General features: G+C 42.6%; 1 protein-coding gene across 5 annotated transcripts in view; it reads left to right on the top strand.

Annotated features, from left to right (window-relative positions):
- The window catches only part of otofa (otoferlin a), a 436,145-nt gene that overhangs the window by 274,116 nt on the left and 140,442 nt on the right, over window positions 1-21,587 (top strand). For 3 of the 5 annotated variants that reach the window (XM_087977125.1, XM_087977118.1, XM_087977140.1), the window contains exons 6-8: window positions 170-229; window positions 14,612-14,694; window positions 20,087-20,213. In XM_087977125.1, coding sequence (XP_087833251.1) covers window positions 170-229; window positions 14,612-14,694; window positions 20,087-20,213 — 270 coding nt within the window. Of the gene's footprint in view, window positions 1-169; window positions 230-8,166; window positions 8,404-14,611; window positions 14,695-20,086; window positions 20,214-21,587 lie in introns of those variants that run through there. The other 2 variants (XM_087977136.1, XM_087977131.1) reach the window with 2 other exon arrangements.

Here is a 21,587-nt window from a genome sequence, read left to right as displayed (position 1 = left end):
AGATGGGTATGTGCTGTTGTCCACATTGTATCTCTTTAAATGCTTAAAGGGATGAAACACCAAAAAGTCAGATACTGCATTTGTCATTAATCAGCCTGATTTATTTGTATTCTGTTCCTGTTGCTCATGCTTGGATATTTCTTCACTCTCTAATCTATTTGATACACAGCGCAGGCAAGGACGTTATCAAGCCGAAGGATGACAAGGGGAAAAAAGAAAGCAAAGAAAAGTAGGTACTGGTAAAAGACATGCATAAAGTTAATAATAATGATTCCTGAAATCAGGAATACTGAAAACAATGGAACAGTGACAAAACAAAGTGGAATGGTGCGGAATGTTGGTGAAATCATTCTCATGAAATAGCTTAAAGATTGCTGTTCACACATAATGTTAGTGATTGGCAGATTTAATAATTAATATTGTCAATGAAAATAAGTAATTATGATTATTCAAAATGTATTTTATTGACTATGTGTTAATTTGTACTGTGCTGTACTCGTGTTTTCAGAGGAGGGGGTGGGAATGAAACAGTTCCCACATCAGCTGCAGTGTGTTCACCCAGGTTCAAAGGGATAGTGACAACATTCACTGTGACTGTTTCCATTCCTTGTAATCGGGAGAAAGTGGACAAAGGGTGCAGTGAGAAAGTGCAACAATACCTCACTGCATAAAAATAATAAACGAAAAAGGGTGCAGCTCTTTTAGTGTGTGATAATCTGAGCCACTCGGATTTACGTGAACAGAATTGAATTCTCACTGACAATTAGCCCGTAATCATTGGCAGACCCTCCCATTCTCAGGCTGAGTCTGCAGATGCCTATACAGAATGACTGGGGCTACCACAGACTGTTACATTGGGTCACAGGAAGGGGGTGGGTGGGTGCGAGTGAGGCAGTGCGCTCCTTACCCTTTTTTCCCCAGCATTGGCGCCCTGATGTCATTTGACCCAGGGTTAACCTGGCCACTCCCATGAATGTGAGGGAGCTGCTGGAGGTAAGTTTTGTCCATGTTGGCATTCTGAGCACTGCCCGCCAACGCAGTTATGTCAGCATCCAATTCTGGCCACTGGATGTAACGTCTTGCCAACATCTTCATTTTGGAAACCCCTGGGGTGACACTGGTGGAGTTCAGCCAGTATCGAGCAGTGACCTTTACTTAGGGCAATCGCTCTTGCTCCCCAAAATGATGTGCCATCCTGTACTGTGATCTAGTCTTTCCGGGTCCAAAATGATTTTAATTCTGGTTGTGACAGCTTTTTGGTTTTCCCCATCACTAGCTGTCTCAGTTTTGTCAGGACTGGATCTTTCTGCGTCTAATTCTGATATTGTCAGCTGTGACTGGAAATGCATCCAGAAAATTTAGAACCAATATGGACTCTTCAAGTGGCAGTCCCAATGGTGGTCTAGCTGCCAGCAGGAGGCAGCTCAATGCATCCACATTCACTACTTGGCCTCCCAGATGGTGTGAGAGAAAGTGAGGGCTGCAGATGCTGGAGATCAGAGCTGAAAATGTGTTGCTGGAAAAGCTCAGCAGGTCAGGCAGCATCCAAGGAACAGGAGAATCGACGTTTCGGGCATAATTCCTGTAGAAGGGCTTATGCCCGAAACGTCGATTCTCCTGTTCCTTGGATGCTGCCTGACCTGCTGCGCTTTTCCAGCAACACATTTTCAGCTCCCAGATGGTGTTCCAACTTATAATTATACACACTTCATATTAGAGCTCACCACTGAATTCGGCCTGAAACCATGGGCATCACTGCCTTGTCCTCTTTAAGGGTTTGTGGTCTGTTATTATTACAAATTTACATCTGTAATGATATTGGTTGATTCCAAATATGATCACCAAACCTCCATTCTCTATCTGGGTGCATTTACTCTCTAGATCAGAGTGGTGCTGGAAAAGCACAGCAGGTCAGGCAGCATCCGAGGAGCAGGAAAATCGACGTTTCGGGTAAAAGCCCTTCATCAGGAACAGACGCAGGGAGTCTCTGGGGTGGAGAGTTAAATGGGAGGGGGGTGGGGCTGTGGAGAAGATGGCCAAGAGTACAATAGGTGGATGAAGGTGATAGGTCAGAGGGGAGGGTGGAGCGGATAGGTGGGAAGGGAGATTGGCAGGTAGGACAGGTCATGAGGATGGTGCTGAGCTGGAAAGTTGGAATTGGAGTAAGATGGGGAGAGGGGAAATGAGGAAACTGGTGAAGTCCACATTGATGCTCTGGGGATGATGTGTTCCGAGGCGGAAGATGAGGCGTTCTTCCTCCAGGCGTCAGTTGGTGAGGGAGCGGCAGTGAAGGAGGCCCAGGACCTGTATATCCTCGGCAGAGTGGGAGGGGGATTTGAAATGTTCAGCCACGGGGCGGTGGGGTTGATTGGTGTGGGTGTCCCGGAGATGTTCCCTTAAGTTCCCTTCACTCTTCCCACTTTTCCCTCCTGCAAAAATGCTATTCCGTATTCCCAATTCCTCTGCTGTATCTGCTCTCAGGAGGACCGGTTCGACCACAGAACACACCAGATGGCCTCCTTTTAAAGACCGTAATTTCCCCTCCCATGTAGCTGAAGACTCCCTCCAACACATTTCATCCACGTCCTGCATGTCCATCCTCAAACCCCACCCCTCCAACCACAATAAGGACAGGACCCCCCACCCCAGTCCTCACCTTCCACCTCACCAACCTCCACATAAACTGCATCTTCCATCGACATTTCCGCTACCTCCAAACGGACCCCACCACCAGGGATATATTTCCCTCCCCACCCCTTTCCACCTTCCGCAAAGACCATTCCCTCTGTGACTACCTGGGCAGGTCCACGCCCCCCAACAACCCACCCTCCCATCTGGCACCCTCCCCTGCCACCTCAGGAACTGTAAAACCTGTGCCCACACCTCCTCCCTCACCTCTATCCAAGGCTCTAGAGGAGCCTTCCACATCCATCAAAGTTTTACCTGCACATCCACTAATATCATTTATTGTATCCGTTACTCCCGATGCGGTCTCCTTTACATTGGGGAGACTGGACGCCTTCTCGCAAAGCACTTTAGGGAACATCGGCTGGACACCTGCACCAATCAATCCCACCGCCCTGTCGCCCAACATTTCAACTCCCCTTCCCACTCTGCCAAGGACATGCAGGTCCTGGCCTCCTCCCCTGCTGCTCCCTCACCACCTGACACCTGGAGGAAGAACGCCTCAACTTCCGCATCACAATCCTTCAATCCCAGGGCATCAATGTGGACTTCACCAGTTTCCTTATTTCCCCTCCCCCCACCTTACCCCAGTTCCAACCTGCCATCTCAGCACCATCCTCATGACCTGTCCTATTTGCCAATCTTCTTTCCAACCTATCCACTCCACCTTCCTCTCCAACCTGTCACCTTCATCCATTGTACTCATGGCTACCTTCTCCCCAGTCCCACCCCCCTCCCATTTATCTCTCCACCCCAGAGACTCCCTGCCTCATTCCTGATGAAGGGCTTTTGTCCGAAACATCGATTTTCCTGCTCCTCGGATGCTGCCTGACCTGCTGTGCTTTTCCAGCACCACTCTGATCTAGACTCTGATCTCCAGCATCTGTAGTCCTCATTTTTGCCTTCTGCATTAGCCAAAGTTCTGGATGCATTTGCTATTGGGTGTTCCTCTCCATTGGGTCAACTATGAGCTAATACCATCCCAATGCCATATGGGGAGACACTGCATGTCAATACTAGATCACACTTGGGATCACAGTGTGCTAACACCTTTAGATGATGCTAACAGTTTCTTCACCTGTCTGAACACTATGGTGACACAACCATTTTCAAGGCTGACCCTGATTTCGGAGCTAATGCAAAAGTACAACATGGAGGTCAGATTATGTATGAACTTACTGTAATGATTCACCAGCTCAAGGAAAGACCCAAGCTCTGCTACAGATATGGGAGTCAGGGCAACTTTGATCACCCTCACTTTATCTTCTAATGGGTGTAACCCAGTCATGTTGACTCTGTCGCCCAAGTAGATCACACGGGGTGCTGGGAAATGCATTTTTCCCTTTAAAAATGTATGCCCACCTTAAAGAAATGTCTAAGGACTATGTCCAAGTTCCAAGAGATCAGAACTGAAGCTGTACCTTTAATCTGTGAAGGTTCCCCAGTATAGAGTCCCCGTCTACCAGAGGACTTACACAAACTTAAGGGTTGGTGTCTAGACTGAATTTTGTTAAAGACTGGTTCTGTAATCACTGAAAGAGCCGCATCAGTATCGACCTCTATTGGACCCAGGTGAGCATTTAACCAGATGATTGGTTCAGATCTCTCAGCATCTTATTAAGGATTAAACCAAAGTCACATGCCTCCACCAGTCATCTTAACCTAGTTAAAAATTCCTATATGGATTCCTCAGTTCTCTCATTGCCAACTAAAGTGATAACGTCTCAATTAGAGGAGGCTTGGAGTTGTAATATTCCATTTAAAAGAAAGATCTGTCAACTCTTGGAAGGCTTTAGTATCTGATGCCCCAGGGAAAGCTAAGTTCTGAATAACAAAGAAAGCTATGGGTCCACAAGCTGGCAGCAGAATTACTTATTGGGGCAGATGAAAAGCAATGTCATTTCCCCAGAAAAAATAACACATTTGTTTCACTAACTGGGTCCAGTCTTCAGCAGAATTGAATGAGTCAAGCTTCCCAAATAAGAGCATGATGCCAGAAATGTTTACTCCAACTCCAAGGTGACTGTTGCGAGTGAATTTCTTCAGAAGTGTGCTTTTCTCTCATTGGCACTGAAATAACTCCACAGAGATCAGTATCCTGACACCAAGTCACCCTTCACTTATACGTGGAGAGTCATTGACACTGCTCCAAGTCCTCCAGAACCAGCTCTGAGTGAACAGAACCTCTGACATGCCTGTTCTTATCTGTCAGGCAGGGCTCCCTGATTGGACTAGGTTGGGGCTGTTAATCAGGGAACTCATTTTCTCGGAGGTCCATCTGGCTGATCTCATTACAATCGCTACAGAGGGAACACTAGGATCATTTCTGGAAAATGCAACAAAGCCAACATTTGTACCAAGCATGGCTGGTCCCCTATCAGTTCGATGGAAAACTGTTTCCTGATTAGAAATTTTTTGAATTCTGAATTCTTTGAGGATATCATCACCCCTCATCCTCTCTTCACGGGGTAAAGTTTGTTAGCTGCTATGTCCATGCACATGAGTGTGAAAGCACAAAGTCACTTCTATGGTCACTAATTGTTTCCGGGGTCTCTGGCTAGCTTTCATTGTTCAGATATTGCCCAGTAAAACAGGACTTTAAACTAATTAAGTAATATCTCCAAGTCTAGTTCTATGATTTGCCAGGCCACTGGTCCCAACAAATGAAGCTGCTCCCCAGTGCTGGTGTCAGTGTCATTCAGAAAGGGCGTACCTTAGGAATTCTCTGCTCCAGATTGTTTTATAGTCTCTACGTATGTTCAAACCGAGACTAATGGATTTCTACATAGTTAAAATCCTCAAAGGATATGAGAATAGTTTACGGAAATGGTGCTGCAGTGGGAGATCAATCAGAACCTCATTGAATGGTGGAATGGCTTCAAGGGGCTGAATAGCCTGCTCCTGTTTCTAATAATGCCTGTTTTTAATCCTTTCTCCATAAAACACTCTTGCTCCATCAAGGGGTCTTGTGTCAAGCTGTGTAAGCTCTCTCAAACCCGGAAGAAATTGTGCACACGCTCGAACAAACAACAGCAATAGATACTCCTCATTTGAATTTAAACACCTAGTTTCTGTAACAAAAGTACCTTGCGTTGATAAGAACTTGTTCAGCTTCCTTTTTAAAGACTTGTATCAAATCTGTATTCAACACCTGGACAAGCGAGTTATGGCAGATGTCTGTCTCTGGAACAGAAAATAGTTCCTGGCACTAAATCAAACTCCAAATTTTGCGTCTTGCACTTACAGAACTGTTACCGTTAATTATTACCCTCAGGCTTGGCAAATGCGTTCAATTTAGTCTTTAAGATCTGCCCCCACATACAATATTGCAATCTGACTTCAGAGTCACTTTGTTTATCAAAGGCTTTTTGAAAATCACGTGCTCATTAGCAACCTGTCATCGAACAGCACTGAAACTTCCTCCAATCAAGGTGATGCTGTGATTCCTGCAATGACCCCTGACCCCCATCCCAACCCCTCCCACCTCCCCCCCCCCCCCCCCCCCCCCCGTATTACTGCCACTGTCAGGAAAAGGAGAAAGTGAGGACTGCAGATGCTGGAGATCAGAGCTGAAAATGTGTTGCTGGAAAAGCGCAGCAGGCCAGGCACCATCCAGGGAACAGGAGAATTGGATTTCCTAAAGAAGGGCTCATGCCCGAAATGTCGATTATCCTGCTCCTTGGATGCTGCCTGATCTGCTGCACTTTTCCAGCAACACATTTTCAGCACTGTCAGGAAAAGCCCTGGCTGCCCACTGGATTGGGAGGAAGGAGTTCTTGATCCTCCAGAACCTGTATTCAGAGTCTGGCTAAAGAGGTATCAATGAAGAGAGGTCACACCTACAAAGAGCTTCATAGCCTTTTCCCTGCCTTGTGAAATTGATTGTTTCTGTTCAATTTTCTGAAGTTGCTAAGATAACTTTAAAAAGTGAAAGCTGTTACCCTTTTATTCATTACCTATAATTTTAATGACAAGATGTTAGCTTAAAGAATTCAAAACTCTGATTATATTTTTAGATGTTTTTTGTAGCTAATATGAACGAATACTAAAAGAAATGAATGAAATTAGAGGCAGTTTGTGAGGGCAGGTGGCATTTTCTGTCATAGGCCACCAGGGACTACTTCATGAGCCGAAGAGTGTGTGTGTCTGTGAAGGAGCTGGCTAAAGGTGGTCACGGCTTAGCTGCCAGTTTCACCACATGGCAGAATATCTGTGCACCATGAGGAAATGCCAATGGCAACAGGAAAGGGCTCTGAGTTATACACTAGAGGAGCAGTTCAAAGCTAAGCTGAAATAAAGAGGAATTTCTTCACTGAAAGGATGGTGCCTTGATGGGAAGGCAACTTCCAGCACTCCTTGTCACTGGCAAGGTAGCACAGCAGTGGGAAGACTACAGGCACACCCTTGCCCCAATCCATCCGTTCAATGTTGGTAAACTCCAGCACCACTTCTGCAGTCTAAATACATCCCAGTGTTTCTGTAAAAGGAAGGCAATGAATGTAGTCGAGTGACTGCGCCACTGATGGATCACTTCAGCATTCATGTCCATTGTAAACTGTTGAACCTGTACCATTTTACTCAGTTGAAGGGTCATATTTAAGTTTGGAAATCTCCAGTAAGGCCAGTGCAGATTTTGCAGCACTGCATTGAATGAATGAATGAGGGTTTCAATCAGCAGTGCAGACCGCAGTACAATTCCATCTTCCACTGAAAGCAGCAAACTCCAGCAGCTATATCGCCAGGCTACGTCCAGCCTTTCTACAGGTCAGACTGTTAATGGCTGCAAGCATCTGCTCAGCCCAAGATTCCTGTTCACTGGCAGGAATTGCTTTTAGAAAGGCAGTCCATAGGTGGCCAACAAGTGGGGAAATGCTTTCTATCAGTAATCTTCATCTCTATGAAGGCTCAAAATAAAATTAATTCAAATACAAAGGATAATTAACATCTATATTTTAGTAGTTACAAAATTTAATGTGTGTCAGTAAGCACATTGAAAACAGGGAAATCTATATTTGACTAGCTTTAATTATTTACAATCAGCCATCAATTAAGAATGTAGCTAGAATTCGATAAATAATAAATAAATAGAAATAAAATTCCCAAGTCACCTAAAACTGCATTTCAGCTATAAGTATCTGAAAGAAATTTCTGTGAAAGAAATAAGAATAAATGGGAACAGGGGGCAAGGAATTATTTGATATGCATTTTTAATTATCTAATATAAAATGGCATTAAACGCAAATTGTTTAACTGTAAAGAAATGTAAAACAGTCTGGTTGGATTTCATCATGTTGCTGAAGTTATATGTTGAAAGTGATTTTTGGGTGTTGTTTAGTTGGGTTTTGTGGATTACTCAAGCTGTGAGATAGTATGTGTCACTGTTGCCCTTGAAATGGAAGATGGTGCCGGGGGAATCAATGATCTAAGCGTTCCTTTCAGAGTCTCAGGTTCTCTCCATCTCATGCAACATTCATCAGGTGTCCTCTGGCAGCAGCACACTCCCCTGCCTCTGTCCCAATTAAAGTCTTTTATAAAAAAACATTTTCCATTTGTAGCTTTCTCCTTCTTTTTGAATGTCATCAATACCACCTCCCAAGATGGGTTTGAAAATTAGTAACAGGTGCAATATATCTTGAAGAATTTCTTTTCTTTACTCTTTCAATTGGAAATTTTGACGGGTGCAAGAAATTCAAAGTGAAGAAGCAAGAATTTAACACGGTATGTAACATTCACGCATTTCAGCAAGTTAACACCAGTATCTAAAATTATCTGAAAGCATTCTTTACAGAAAATATATATTTTAAATTAAAAATAGGCTATTTGACTTCCTTGAGAATACAGTAGCTTTTAATATTGGAAGTAATGAATCCAACAGAGGAGAACATAAATAGAATTACATCAGTGAAACTAAGAAATTAAGAATATTTTTGTTTGTCATTTGAATAATGAGTATGTGTGCATTTCCATGTCCGGTTAATATGCCCAAGGTATACAAAGTTGGATAATGTACTTATATTTTTCAACAACTTGCATTTGTGACAAATGGGTTAGATTTAATATTGATATGGAAGAAAAATTCAGACTTCATTAATGACCAAGTTTATATAACCCAAGGCCTATCAGGTCCACATAAAATTAAGCTGCATTTCACAAATAACTTTAATGAAAAGACTCGAGCAAAATCAATCTGTTGAGGAATTTATTTCATTGCTTCTCTAATTTGATCTGCCACTGAGGGATTTGTTGTCCTTTTAACCAGTGCTTTCAATAAACAGCTTTTAATGAAAGTAATCTATATTTTAATACATTGCAAAATTGATTTGATATATTCGAATGCTACAAAGGCTTCAAACGAAAATTGAGTGAAAATGTTGGGAGGATTGTATAAGCACGAGAAATGTGAGATAAACAATTAAAATATTACAAAATCAAAGTAGTGCGGTTTCTCAAAATCTGATACAAAAATAAAAAGTGCTGGAAAAAACAGATCTGGCAGTATTCATGCAAAGACAAATCAAGTTAATGTTTTGAATCAGGTATCACTCTTATTTGGAACTGTACAAACATTTAGAGATTAAAGTGCTATTCTGTGGGCAGATATTCCCAGGAATGCATGCAGGGAAGTTATTTGGGTGGAACTGAGAAATAAGAAAGGGATGATAACCTTATTGGATTGTATTATAGACTCCTAATACTCAGAGGGAAATTGTGAAACAAATTTGTAAGGAGATCTCAGCTATCTGTAAGAATAATAGGATGGTTATGGTAGGGAATTTTAACTTTCCAAACATAGACTGGGACTGCCATAGTGTTAAGGGAGGAATTTGTTAAGTGTGTACAAGTGTGTACAAGACAATTTTCTGACTCAGTATGTGCATGTACCTACTAGAGAAGGTGCAAAACTTGACCTACTCTTGGGAAATAAGGCAGGGCAGGTGACTGAGGAGTCAGTGGGGGAGCACTTTGGAGCCAGCGACCACAGTTCTATTAGTTTTGAAATAGTGATGGAAAAGGATAGACCAGATCAAAAGGTTGAAGTTCTAAATTGGAGAAAGGCCAATTTTGATGGCATTATGCAAAAACTTTCAAAAGCTGATTAGGGGCAGATGTTCGCAGGTAAAGGGACGGCTGGAAAATGGGAAGCCTTCAGAAATGAGATAACAAGAGTTCAGAGACGGTATATTCTTGTTAGGGTGAAAGGAAAGGCTGGTAGGTGTGAAGAATGCTGGATGATTAAAGAAATTGAGAGTTTGGTTAAGAAAAAGAAGGAAGCATATGTGAGGTATAGACAGGATAGATCGAGCGAATCCTTAGAGTATAAAGGCAGGAGGAGTATACTTAAGAGGGAAATCAGGAGGGCAAAAAGGGGACATGAGATAGTTTTGGCAAATAGAATTAAGGAGAATCCAAAGGGTCTTTACAAATACATCCAGGACAAAAGGGTAACTAGGGAGAGAATAGAGCCCCTCAAAGATCAGCAAGGCGGCCTTTGTGTGGAGCCGCAGGAGGTAAAGCAGATGCTAAATGAGCATTTTGCATCAGTATTTACTGTGGAAAAGGATATGGAAGATATAGACTGTAGGGAAATAGGTGCTGACACCTTGCAAAATGTCCATATTTTAGAGGAGGAAGTGCTGGATATCTTGAAATGCATAAAGGTGGATAAATCCCCAGCATCTGATCAGGTGTACCCTAGAACTCTGTGGGAAGCTAGGGAGGTGATTGCTGGGCCTCTTGCTGAGATATTTGTATCATCGATAGTCACAGGTGAGATGCCCGGAAGACTGGAGGTTGGCAAACATGATGCCGCTGTTTAAGAAGGATGGTAAGGACAAGCCAGGGAACTATAGATCAGTGAGCCTGAAGTCGGTGGTGGGCAAGTTGTTGGAGGGAATCCTGAGGGACAGGAATACACTTATTTGGAAAGGCAAGGACTGATTATGGATAGTCGCCATGGCTTTGTGCGTGGGAAATCATGTCTCACAAACTTGATTGCGTTTTTCAAAGAAGTAACAAAGAGGATTGATAAGGGCAAAGCGGTAGACGTGATCTATATGGACTTCAGTAAGACGTTCGGCAAGGTTCCCCATGGGAGACTGGTTAGCAAGGTTAGATCTGATCGAATGCAGGGACACGTAGCCATTTGGATACAGAACTGGCTCAAAGGTAGAAGACAGAGGGTGGTGGTGGAGGGTTGTTTTTCAGACTACAGGCCTCTGACCAGTGGAATGCCACAAGGATCGGTGCTGGATCCTCTACTTTTCATCATTTACATAAATGATTTGGATGCGAGCATAAGAGTACAGTTAGTAAGTTTGCAGATGACACCAAAATTGGAGGAGTAGTGGACAGCGAAGAAGGTTACCTCAGATTACAACAGGATCTTGATCAGATGGGCCAATGGGCGGAGAAGTGGCAGATGGAGTTTAATTCAGATAAATGCGAGGTGCTGCATTTTGGGAAAGCAAATCTTAGCAGGACTTGTACACTTAATGGTAAGGTCCTAGGGAGTGTTGCTGAACAAACAGACCTTGGAGTGCAGGTTCATAGCTCCTTGAAAGTGGAGTCGCAGGTAGATAGGATAGTGAAGAAGGCGTTTGGAATGCTTTCCTTTATTGATCAGCGTATTGAGTACAGGAGTTGGGAGGTCAGGTTGAGGCTGTACAGAACATTGGTTAGGCCACTTTTAGAATAATTCTGCTCTCCTTCCTATTGGAGAGATGTTGTGAAACTAGAAAGGGTTCAGAAAAGATTTACAAGGATGTTGCCAGGATTGGAGGATTTGAGCTATAAGGAGAGGTTGAATAGGCTGGGGCTGTTGTCCCTGGAGCATCGGAGACTGAGGGGGTGACCTTTATAGAGGTTTATAAAATCATGAGGGGCATTCCCTGGGGTGGAGAAGTCCAGAACTAGAGGGCATAGATTTAGAGCGAGAGGGGAAAAATATAAGAGAGACCTAAGGGGCACCTTTTTCACTCAAGAGGGTTATTACGTGTATGGAATGAGCTGCCAGAGGAAGTGGCGGAGGCTGGTACAATTGCAACATTTAAGAGGCATTTTGATGGATATATGAATAGGAAGGGTTTGGAGGGATATGGGCCGGGTGCTGGCAGGTGGGACTAGATTGGGTTGGGATATCTGTTCGGCATGGACAGGTTGGACCGAAGGGTCTGTTTCCGTGCAGTACAGCTCTGTTACTCAATGACTCTATTTAGCATTGATAGAACTCATGAATCAATGGAAAAAGTTAATCTTCTAACTGAGAAATCAGTAACACAGCAGCCAGGCTATTGTCCAGTTGTCCAAAAGTCATATAGTTTGGCAATTTTCTTTAATATACCTGTATTTAGTTCACAACATCATTAAACTGTTAACTTGGAAGAAGTGAAACATTGTGTTTTTTTTTTTGCAGTGAATAGCAGCAGGGAATTGTGTTTCAAAAGAAGGGAAGTCAAAAAATAAATGAGTAAAGAAAAAGTGAAGTTATTGGAAGGGGCTTCACTTATTTTAATACAGTGCAATAACAACTTTCATGACGGCGATATATATCCTGTGCAAACCTGAGAAATTCTGAAGAAGGGTCATGGGACCCAAAATGCTAACTCTGTTTTCTCTCCAAACAGGTGCTGCCAGACCTGTTGAGTTTCTCCAGCAATTTCCTGTTTTTATTTTTGAGAGGTTTTCAAACTGATAGTTCTTCTTCAACTTATTTTAGCTTCCATGTTATACTTCTGCCATTAATATTTTGGAATACTGTTTCATAGAATTTTGATCCATTACACACCTCATTAACAAATTACAAAATACTTTTTTTAAGCAAAACATTGAAATGATTATAGAAGTGGGATTCTGAAACATTTTCTTGTCACTGACCATTGTTTCTGTTGTAATTGGTTAACATGGTGTCTTTATATCCATTCCCTTAAATATAATAAAAATATAAACAATATTTTTTGATATTTATTAGGATTAAGTTATTGTATTATTAGAAGCAAATAAAATGTGATCGAACATTTTACCAAAGTAAAATCTGGAACATTTGAAATAGGAAACGTTTTCTATTTAGGGAATTAGTTCCAAGTCAAACATTAAGGGTTAACATCATCCCATGGGATGCAAATGAGCCAAATGGGGGAGGGGGGGGTTAGGAGGTTTAAGAGGCATTATCCTATTTTCTGGTTTGATGCCGTCCATTTTCTCACAAGCTGGCATTTAAATCCTTGTCACCAACAATGAAACTCCTTGTTAAAGTGAAAATACTGGAGTCTGGTGATGTCAATCAGGTCCTGATGCCATTTTAACTTTGCCTTGTGAGACTGACAGACTCGTGCTAGACTCACCAGAGAACCACACTGTGAGGGAGTAATGACACAAAAAAGCACTAAAGTGGTAAAGTTTTTAAAAATGGTTTCTTTGTGGGGCCTGTGGGGTGAGTCTCACTTGCGACCTGAGTATCCATCTTTGACTGTGATTGAGCCCCACCTCCTGTCCCACCAACATCTACCTGAACACCCAAGGCTGGTCGATGTAGGTTCCCATCCTGATCTCCTTTCTGGAACCTTCGCACAGCGTTCATGTTGGGGATTGTTGAGCTTTGTATTTAAAAGGTACATGAGAACTCAAATTGCCTGGACCTCTGAGCAATATTGGGGCAAGCTTGAGAATTGTTCTGTCAATTCAACCACCCCCATTAAACTCCAGACGCAATTCCTGAAAACATTCTTCCCGGTGTGTTCAGTTCGGAATTCACTCTGGATGCAACACCCTCCGTGTTCTGATGAAAGGAAAACTGGCAGACAAATGCTAATGTACTTGTTAATGTACAGAGATCCCTGAGATCAGATGTGTGGTCCAGTCATATACCCAATCAAGTCCAAATTCCTAAATTTCATATTCAAGTTTAAACTCATGAGTCAGACCATTTCCGAACATAAGAATCCTGTTAGAAGACTCATCCTGACTCATAGGGACCTCAGCTCAATTTCATAGATGGCCTTGGGACCGCCTGTCATCAATCTCCCATGCCATCACTCCAAATCACTCACCTACAGTATCTGCTCCATGGTACTCATATCTATGCATCCCCTCCCATTCTGCTCAATCCCCATATCCACTCACTCAGTATCAACCATGTGCCTTGAACACAATAGAAAGTCTTCAAGATGTTTATGAAACTGTAGAACAGTATTTAAAAAAAATCATCATCCTATTAGGTGGTCATAGTTTGATGATTTTAAGTAAAGACAAAATCCTCTTTACGGCTGTTTCAACATCTCTGTTGAACTAAACTATTAGTGTGGTTGGAGCTCAGCCAAGCATGCATAATAAGATTTGATTGTATTGATAACTCCTGTTATCAATACAATCTGTTAGTGCATATTGAATTAAGCAGGCATTTATAATGGAAGTGCATTGCACAGCTGAATAAACCAATCCTTCAGAGTTGAATATATGAAAACCTTTGAAGTTATTGATACAACTCAATCCCTATCTCTTCAACATTAAAAACAGGTGAACAAATGTCAGGGTTACTATTTTCTTGTAAATTAAAAGAAAAAAGCTTACTTTTTAATGTCCTTGCAATGAAAATAATCAGTTTATTTTAAAGCTTCTCCGAAGACCTCAAAAGAAACAAATATCCAATTCTCCCAATGCTAATGAATCCTTCTGTAACAGTTTGGCCAATTTTAGACCATCTAATATGTGCTACTTTGAGAACACACAAAACATTGCACAAGTTTGAGGAAGCACTGTGTGAAAATTATCTTTAGAATTCTGTGAGTTTCTGTGCTGGTGACACTGACTTGACTCAATTGCACCAAAACCCAACGTAATGAAACAGAATTGCTAAGCCAGTTTGAATACATCATAGCCATGGAATCTGCTAAATGTGATAAAACTTATCTGAGAATTTGTTATTTTACAGAACAAGTGGCAAAGGAGTATTTTCAGGAATGAAGCTTGGAAAGGCACGTCATGCTAAAGATGATCATAAGAAGGGCCATGCAGGTACACTTCTGCTAAAGTTTAATTTCTCTTTCACACCAAACTGACACAATTCCATCAGAAAATTTCATCCAGTTTCAATAAAAGCTGACCTTTTTAAGGAGTGCCCTGCAGTACATTATTTATAAATGACTAACAGTAACTCACATGAGGAAACAAAAATATGAAAAATGCATATATAAGTGAAAACAAATCTCTCTAAACTGAGCTATTATCACCTCTAAATATTGAAGATTTTATATAAAACGCACTTTCTACTGTTCTGTATGAATAAGCAACAATCCCACACTGATTCATACGACTCACTGTGGATTCATGAAGAGAAAAATTAAAGTTACCTTGCAGTGATTACTTTGTAAAATATAAGAAAGCCTTCATGAAAACATTTAAGGACAAACTGTTTGTTTGTATCAGTCAGCATACCTGGGTCTACAGCAAACTAGGCTTTCAGCAAGCATTCCAAGGACAGAACATTCCACTCCCTTGAGTAATGTGGACAATGTCAGGAAATATGGGAAATATGGCTTCAAAAAAAATCTCAATGTTTAGGAAATAAAATTCTGATTTTGACCCTCGTGGTTTAAATGGCATTTTCAGAATCTCTCCAATAAAGTGGCATTTACCTCTTTTTCCAGGAATCTGCATCTCATTAATCGTCCTTTTTATTACCCTCCTTTACATCTATGTTATTGTCTTTCCCCATGATTAATAACCCGTTTTTTTTTGTTTGCACTGGTCTTCTACATCAACTGTTCCGTTTCCTCTGCCTGTGTCAAAGTGAATATTTAAAAAATACTTTCCAACACCTTCCAGTTCTACGGATGTGCAGTGGCACAAACTCTGCAAAGACCTAGCAGCGATGAGCTCACCTTCCTTTTTCTTGCCACACAATTTCACAACGCAGGCACGGAAGATGCCAGTCTCATAAGTAACAAGATGAAGATTGAGAAAAGTTTGCTTAATGAGTGCCAGTCAAAAAATGCCAAAAAAATGGGAACTTTCAGCCCAAAATTGGCCTTCAAACTGCACAATAAATATGAAAAAATCCAGTTTGGAAATACATCTACTGCCAGCCTAATAGTAACTTTATTGTTGTCCCCTCAAACAACTGAGTCATCAAAGCAATCAATCAGCCTACATCAGATGAAGTGATGAAGTGAAATATATCTCAGTGGTGCAAAGCTTTAGAGACCATGGATCCAATGTCACTTCTTCGACTTACAAAGCCTTATTTGTATACTGGATCCCAAATACCATCTTCTGAAAGAAATCTAATCCTCAGAAGAATGAACCAATCTCTTTCCAGTAGGTTGCCTGCTAACTTAAAGGGTAATCAGCTGCTATTTAGCTCAATGTGTTAGTTTGATCGACTCCTTGATTCTTTCATTTCAGTATTTTGCTACAGCTTCAATTCGCTTCATACCTCTCAGTGTCCCATTAAGTGAGCAATAAAGAAAACACTCACCCCCACTACTACCAAAACAAAAATATACTCTCCAAACCAAGTCCACTTCTAAGACATTATGGATGGCCATTCATTTATTGATACAGAGCCACTTTTCAGTCATAAGGTATTGGATTACAAGGAATATTTGTCACACTGTTTCTCCCAGAATCCTTCCTGATATCATAACTTCTCCAGTTAAAGCTTATCATTGACACCCAAAATAGCATAAAAATTGGTGACATTACATTAGAAATTGTATTTTCATCATAATTTTAAAGTCCAATTAATTCAATGCCTTTGTGTTCAATATCTTAAATAATCCAATATCATGTTTTAATTGAAAAAGGATTTCATGCCTTTTTAAAGAGGATCATAGGAAACTGAGATGATATAATCAATGTACAGTAATCGGCAGTTTAGAAACCAATAATAGCACTTTATTTTATTTTATTCATTCATGGGATTCCGGAATCATTAGCTGGGCAAGTAGTTACTGCCCGTCCCTAGTTGCTCTTGAGAAGGTGGGGGTGAGCTGCCCTCTTGACCTGCTGCAGTCTACATGCTGTTGGTTGACCCATAATGTCCTTAGGGAGGGAATTCCAGGATTTTGACCCAGTGACAGTGAAAGAACGGCGATATATCTCACTAGATTAGATTAGATTACTTACAGTGTGGAAACAGGCCCTTCGGCCCAACAAGTCCACACCGACCCGCCGAAGCGTAACCCACCCATACCCCTACGTTTACCCCTTACCTAACACTACGGGCAATTTAGCATGGCCAATTCACCTGACCCTGCACATCTTTGGACTGTGGGAGGAAACCGGAGCACCCGGAGGAAACCCACGCAGACACGGGGAGAACTCCACACAGTCAGTCGCCTGAGGCGGGAATTGAACCCGGGTCTCAGGCGCTGAGAGGCAGCAGTGCTAACCACTTTGCCACCGTGCCGCCCTCTGTGCCTTCAGAAACTTTTCAGTTAGAATGCTGTTCAGTAGGCTGAAGCTTAAATTTGGTCCAACACTCCTTGGTGCACATTCCTTCAGTAACTTAGTTTATATTCTGCCTTTGAGGTTAAATGTAAAAGTCATCATGGTAAAGTACGAACAAAGTACAATAAATTCAATGAATCAAAAAATATAAAAAAGGGACATCCGAGCAAATTCCCATTCAGTCAGACAAGGTGTGCTAGAGTGCGTGTATTCAAAAGCAAAGCCTTTTTCAATACACCAGAAAGACCATGAAAAGATCATACTGGCTATTTAAATTCCAGAGTTTCTATTGTTCCAACCTACTCTCTGTTCAGTGATTATATTCATGATTTGTGTAAGCCATGATGTAAATTCAACTGTTCTAGTTGGAGTGTAAACCCAAAATTAGTTACATTCATCACTGGTACTCGTAATGAGAGTAATTGTATCGAACCCCACCCCTGTGTCAGCGTCAGGAACTATTACCTTCTCACCCAAAGCCACACGTTACCTGAGGCATTAATGATTCCCTCCTTTGAAAAGGCCTGAATAATTGCTTTAAACCTTAAATGCAACTTCAAACCTTCCCTTAACCACAACATCTGTAATAAGAAGAAGGAATAACATGATTAGAAGTGAATAAAAAATTAACGAAACATTACCAGTGAAGTTCATGACAGGACTATATGCTAATACAGGAAAGAAGATTAGATCAATCAACAAACAATGAAAGGAACAAGATATCAGAAAAACAGTTAACAGAACTGTGGGGAAATGTGCTGTTTAACAGAATTCAGAGGAACCTCGATTATCTGAAGGAGATGAGCGAGCAGTATTTCTTTCAGATAATTGATTATTTGGATAACTGATTCAATGCCTCTCCTCTGGGACTCTGAAGGTTCCTTTTTCCTCGGTCTGCATGCCTTGTTCCCTCTCTCTGTCTCAGGGTCTCTTTCTGAGCAGACACACACTTGTGTGTAAGGGGCCTGCAGCATTGCTGAAGCTGATCCCCCCAACCCCAACTCCGCCCTCCATCCACCCCCTGCCCCCGTTCGACCTGCTTGCCCCACCAGCCGTGCGCCCCGACCCCTGTCAGCCCCTCGTCCATCCCCACCAAACACCTTTCCCCTCCCATCGTCCCCCGGGGGGCAGCCAGACTGGACACCAACAGCAAGACTGCTGTTGCCTTTTGGTGGGGGGAGGTCTCAAAATAGCACACGCACAACTCTTTACTGCAACTTTTTGACAAGTTCCACGCAATGTTGGAGAGATTATCTGGGAAAGGGGGGTTTAGGATACACTCCTGTGTTGAACTGTAGGGAAAGTGTGGGGGGAGAGAGAGAGGGCGGGCAGTCAGTCATTTGGAGACGGTGCCTGGGCTCCCATTGATGTCCAGGACTATTCTCAGCAGCTTTTCAGTAAGTCAAGTTCATTTTTAATCATTTTAAACAAAAGATACGATCAGTGTTGGAAACACTTCTTTGATGTAATGTTTTTGTCAAGACCTTGAGATCTTCTTCGGGTAATCCGAAATTCGGATGATTGATATTCAGATAATTGAGGTTCCTCTGTATTACTAAAACATTAAAGCATTAATAAGAAAGTGCTTTCCTGTGTCTGCCTTTATTGGTAATGAATGCAATCAGGCTACCATCTACTGCATCCCCTCTGTAACTCCCCTTGCCAGCGGAAACATTATATCTTGCACTCGGTCCTGTTACCCTGATGCGCTTGTACAGTATGATCTGCCTGTAAAGTACATAAGACAACATTTTGCACTGTACCTCAGTACACGTGACAGTAGTAAATCATAGCAAATCTATTCTTGATCATTCCTTGTTATTCTTTGCAATCTTCATTATCACTTGTACTTTTCCACCACACCCATCCATCACTTGAATCTCCCTAACTCCCATAATGGATATTGTTATAGACCAGACCAGACTGCCTCTATATGTTTTAAGAAGGTAGCCTAGATCCTAACGTTTTCTTATTTTAAGGGTAAGTGCTAGGTGCTGTGTTCTAGATGCAATCGATTGGTCAAACTACTCAACATCAAACAAAACACAACTTATTCAAGAGCTATAGTTAAAATACAACCAAAGAAATCAGAACTAGGAATTATGGAAAACCTAACAGAATAATAGATGCAGTAACTATTACTAATTAGCTGTTCCAAAGTAGTAACATCCCATAAACATACCCTTGCCAAAAGGCAAGTTCAGGTAATAGATTTTGTCTCACATGTAACTCCAGTCACCTAGGAGGAGAGCCCCTAGCATTTGGCTGTAATTGAGAGAGGAATCAAGACCCCAAAAGCAACTTCTGAAAGCTAAACCTAAAATCTATGGTTATGTGGATGGGAGTTGACCACACCCACTCAGGCTGCTTCTATTGTTCAAGCCTTTTAAAAAAAAAAGCACCCAAGGCCTCACAAGTTGTTTATCTTCTCATAGACTGCTCGTTACCTGTCCTCCAAACTCTGTTTTAAAGAAAACCCAGGACAAAACACATCTCTAAAAGCCACAGCATCATCACAATGTATTTTAGTTCAGTTGCACATTGTCATCGCCCCCGGTTTTGTATTTTAGTTGGTGCTCCTGTTGATATCTGTGACTGTGTTCACATTTAAAATCCGGGACCCACTGACAATAGGACAGAGCCTGTTTTAAAAGCAAAGTGACCCAACTGCTGCACAATCTCTAAATCTTCAAAATGCCTGTTCCAATTCTCACTCCGCCTGTCGCTGTTACCCTCTGGATATTATTTGGGTGTATTGCTGTATTCTCTGCTTTACCATACGCACAGTTCAGACCTGGGCAGAAATCTAATATCTTCACTGATTTCTTAATTTTACAGTGACCCTCCTGATTTATCATTTTTATAACTTAGACTATATACTCTTCTGAACTATCTCTGTCAATGTAAGGAGTTCTGGATCCATTTGATTGAACAGAAACTGCTTTGATTCTTCCAGATGAACCTGCTGTCCTGGAAACGGAGGATCTGGACAGAAAGGCTATGCGGCTCGGAGGTGGCCTGGACCCTGACACCATCTCACTGGCTTCTGTCACTGCAGTCACCACCAATGTCTCAAACAAGAGGTAACCACTCACACATACCCATCCACAACACACACCCATCCACAGCACACTTACCCATTCACAACACACGTACCCATCCACAGCACACGTACCCATCCACAGCACACGTACCCATCCACAGCACACGTACCCAGCCACAACACACTTACTCATCCACAGCACACGTACCCAGCCACAACACACTTACTCATCCACAACACACACCCCCATCCACAACACACGTAACGATCCACAACACACGTACCCATCCATAGCACAGGTACCCATCCACAGAACACGTACCCATCCACAACACACGTACCCATCCACAACACACATCCATCCACAACAAACACCCATCCATAACACACTTACCCATCCACAGCACATGTACCCCTCCACAGCACACGTACCCCTCCACAGCACACGTACCCATCCACAACACACACCCATCCACAACACACACCCATCCACAACACACACCCATCCATAACACACTTACCCATCCACGGCACACGTACCCATCCACAGCACACGTACCCATCCACAACACACGTGCCCATCCACAGCACACGTACCCATCCACAACACACGTACCCATCCATAACACACGCACCCATCCTCAACACACACCCATCCACAGCACACGTACCCATCCTCAACACACACCCATCCACAGCACACGTACCCATCCACAACACACGTACCCATCCACAACACAGTACCCATCCACAACACACACCCATCCACAGCACACGTACCCATCCACAGCACACGTACCCATCCACAACACACGTACCCATCCGCAGCACACGCACCCATCCACAACACATGTACCCATTCAAAGTTTGTGCGAAGATTTGTAGCTCGGGTGCTCGTTGTTGTGGTTCTGTTCGCCGAGCTGGGAATTTGTGTTGCAAACTTTGAATGGGTACATGTGTTGTGGATGGGTGCGTGTGCTGCGGATGGGTACGTGTGTTGTGGATGGGTACGTGTGCTGTGGATGGGTACGTGTGCTGTGGATGGGTGTGTGTTGTGGATGTGTACGCGTTCTGTGGATGGGTACGTGTGCTGCAGATCCTCAACACACACCCATCCACAGCACATGTACCCATCCACAGCACACGTACCCATCCACAGAACACGTACCCATCTACAACACGCGTACCCATCCACAACACGCGCACCCATCCACAATACGCGCACCCATCCACAACACACGTACCCATCCACAGCACACGTACCCATGGATACATGTGCTGTGAATGGGTATGTGTGCAATGGATGGGTACCCATCCACAGAACGCGTACACATCCACAACACACACCCGTCCACAGCACACGTACCCATCCACAACACACGTACCCAACCACAACACACACCCGTCCACAACA

The sequence above is a fragment of the Chiloscyllium plagiosum genome, unplaced genomic scaffold (genome assembly GCF_037043375.1).
Source record: "Chiloscyllium plagiosum isolate Xiang-an unplaced genomic scaffold, Cpla_swu_hap1 HiC_scaffold_3, whole genome shotgun sequence".
NCBI lineage: Eukaryota > Metazoa > Chordata > Chondrichthyes > Orectolobiformes > Hemiscylliidae > Chiloscyllium > Chiloscyllium plagiosum.
This window is presented reverse-complemented; position numbering and strand designations above follow the sequence as displayed.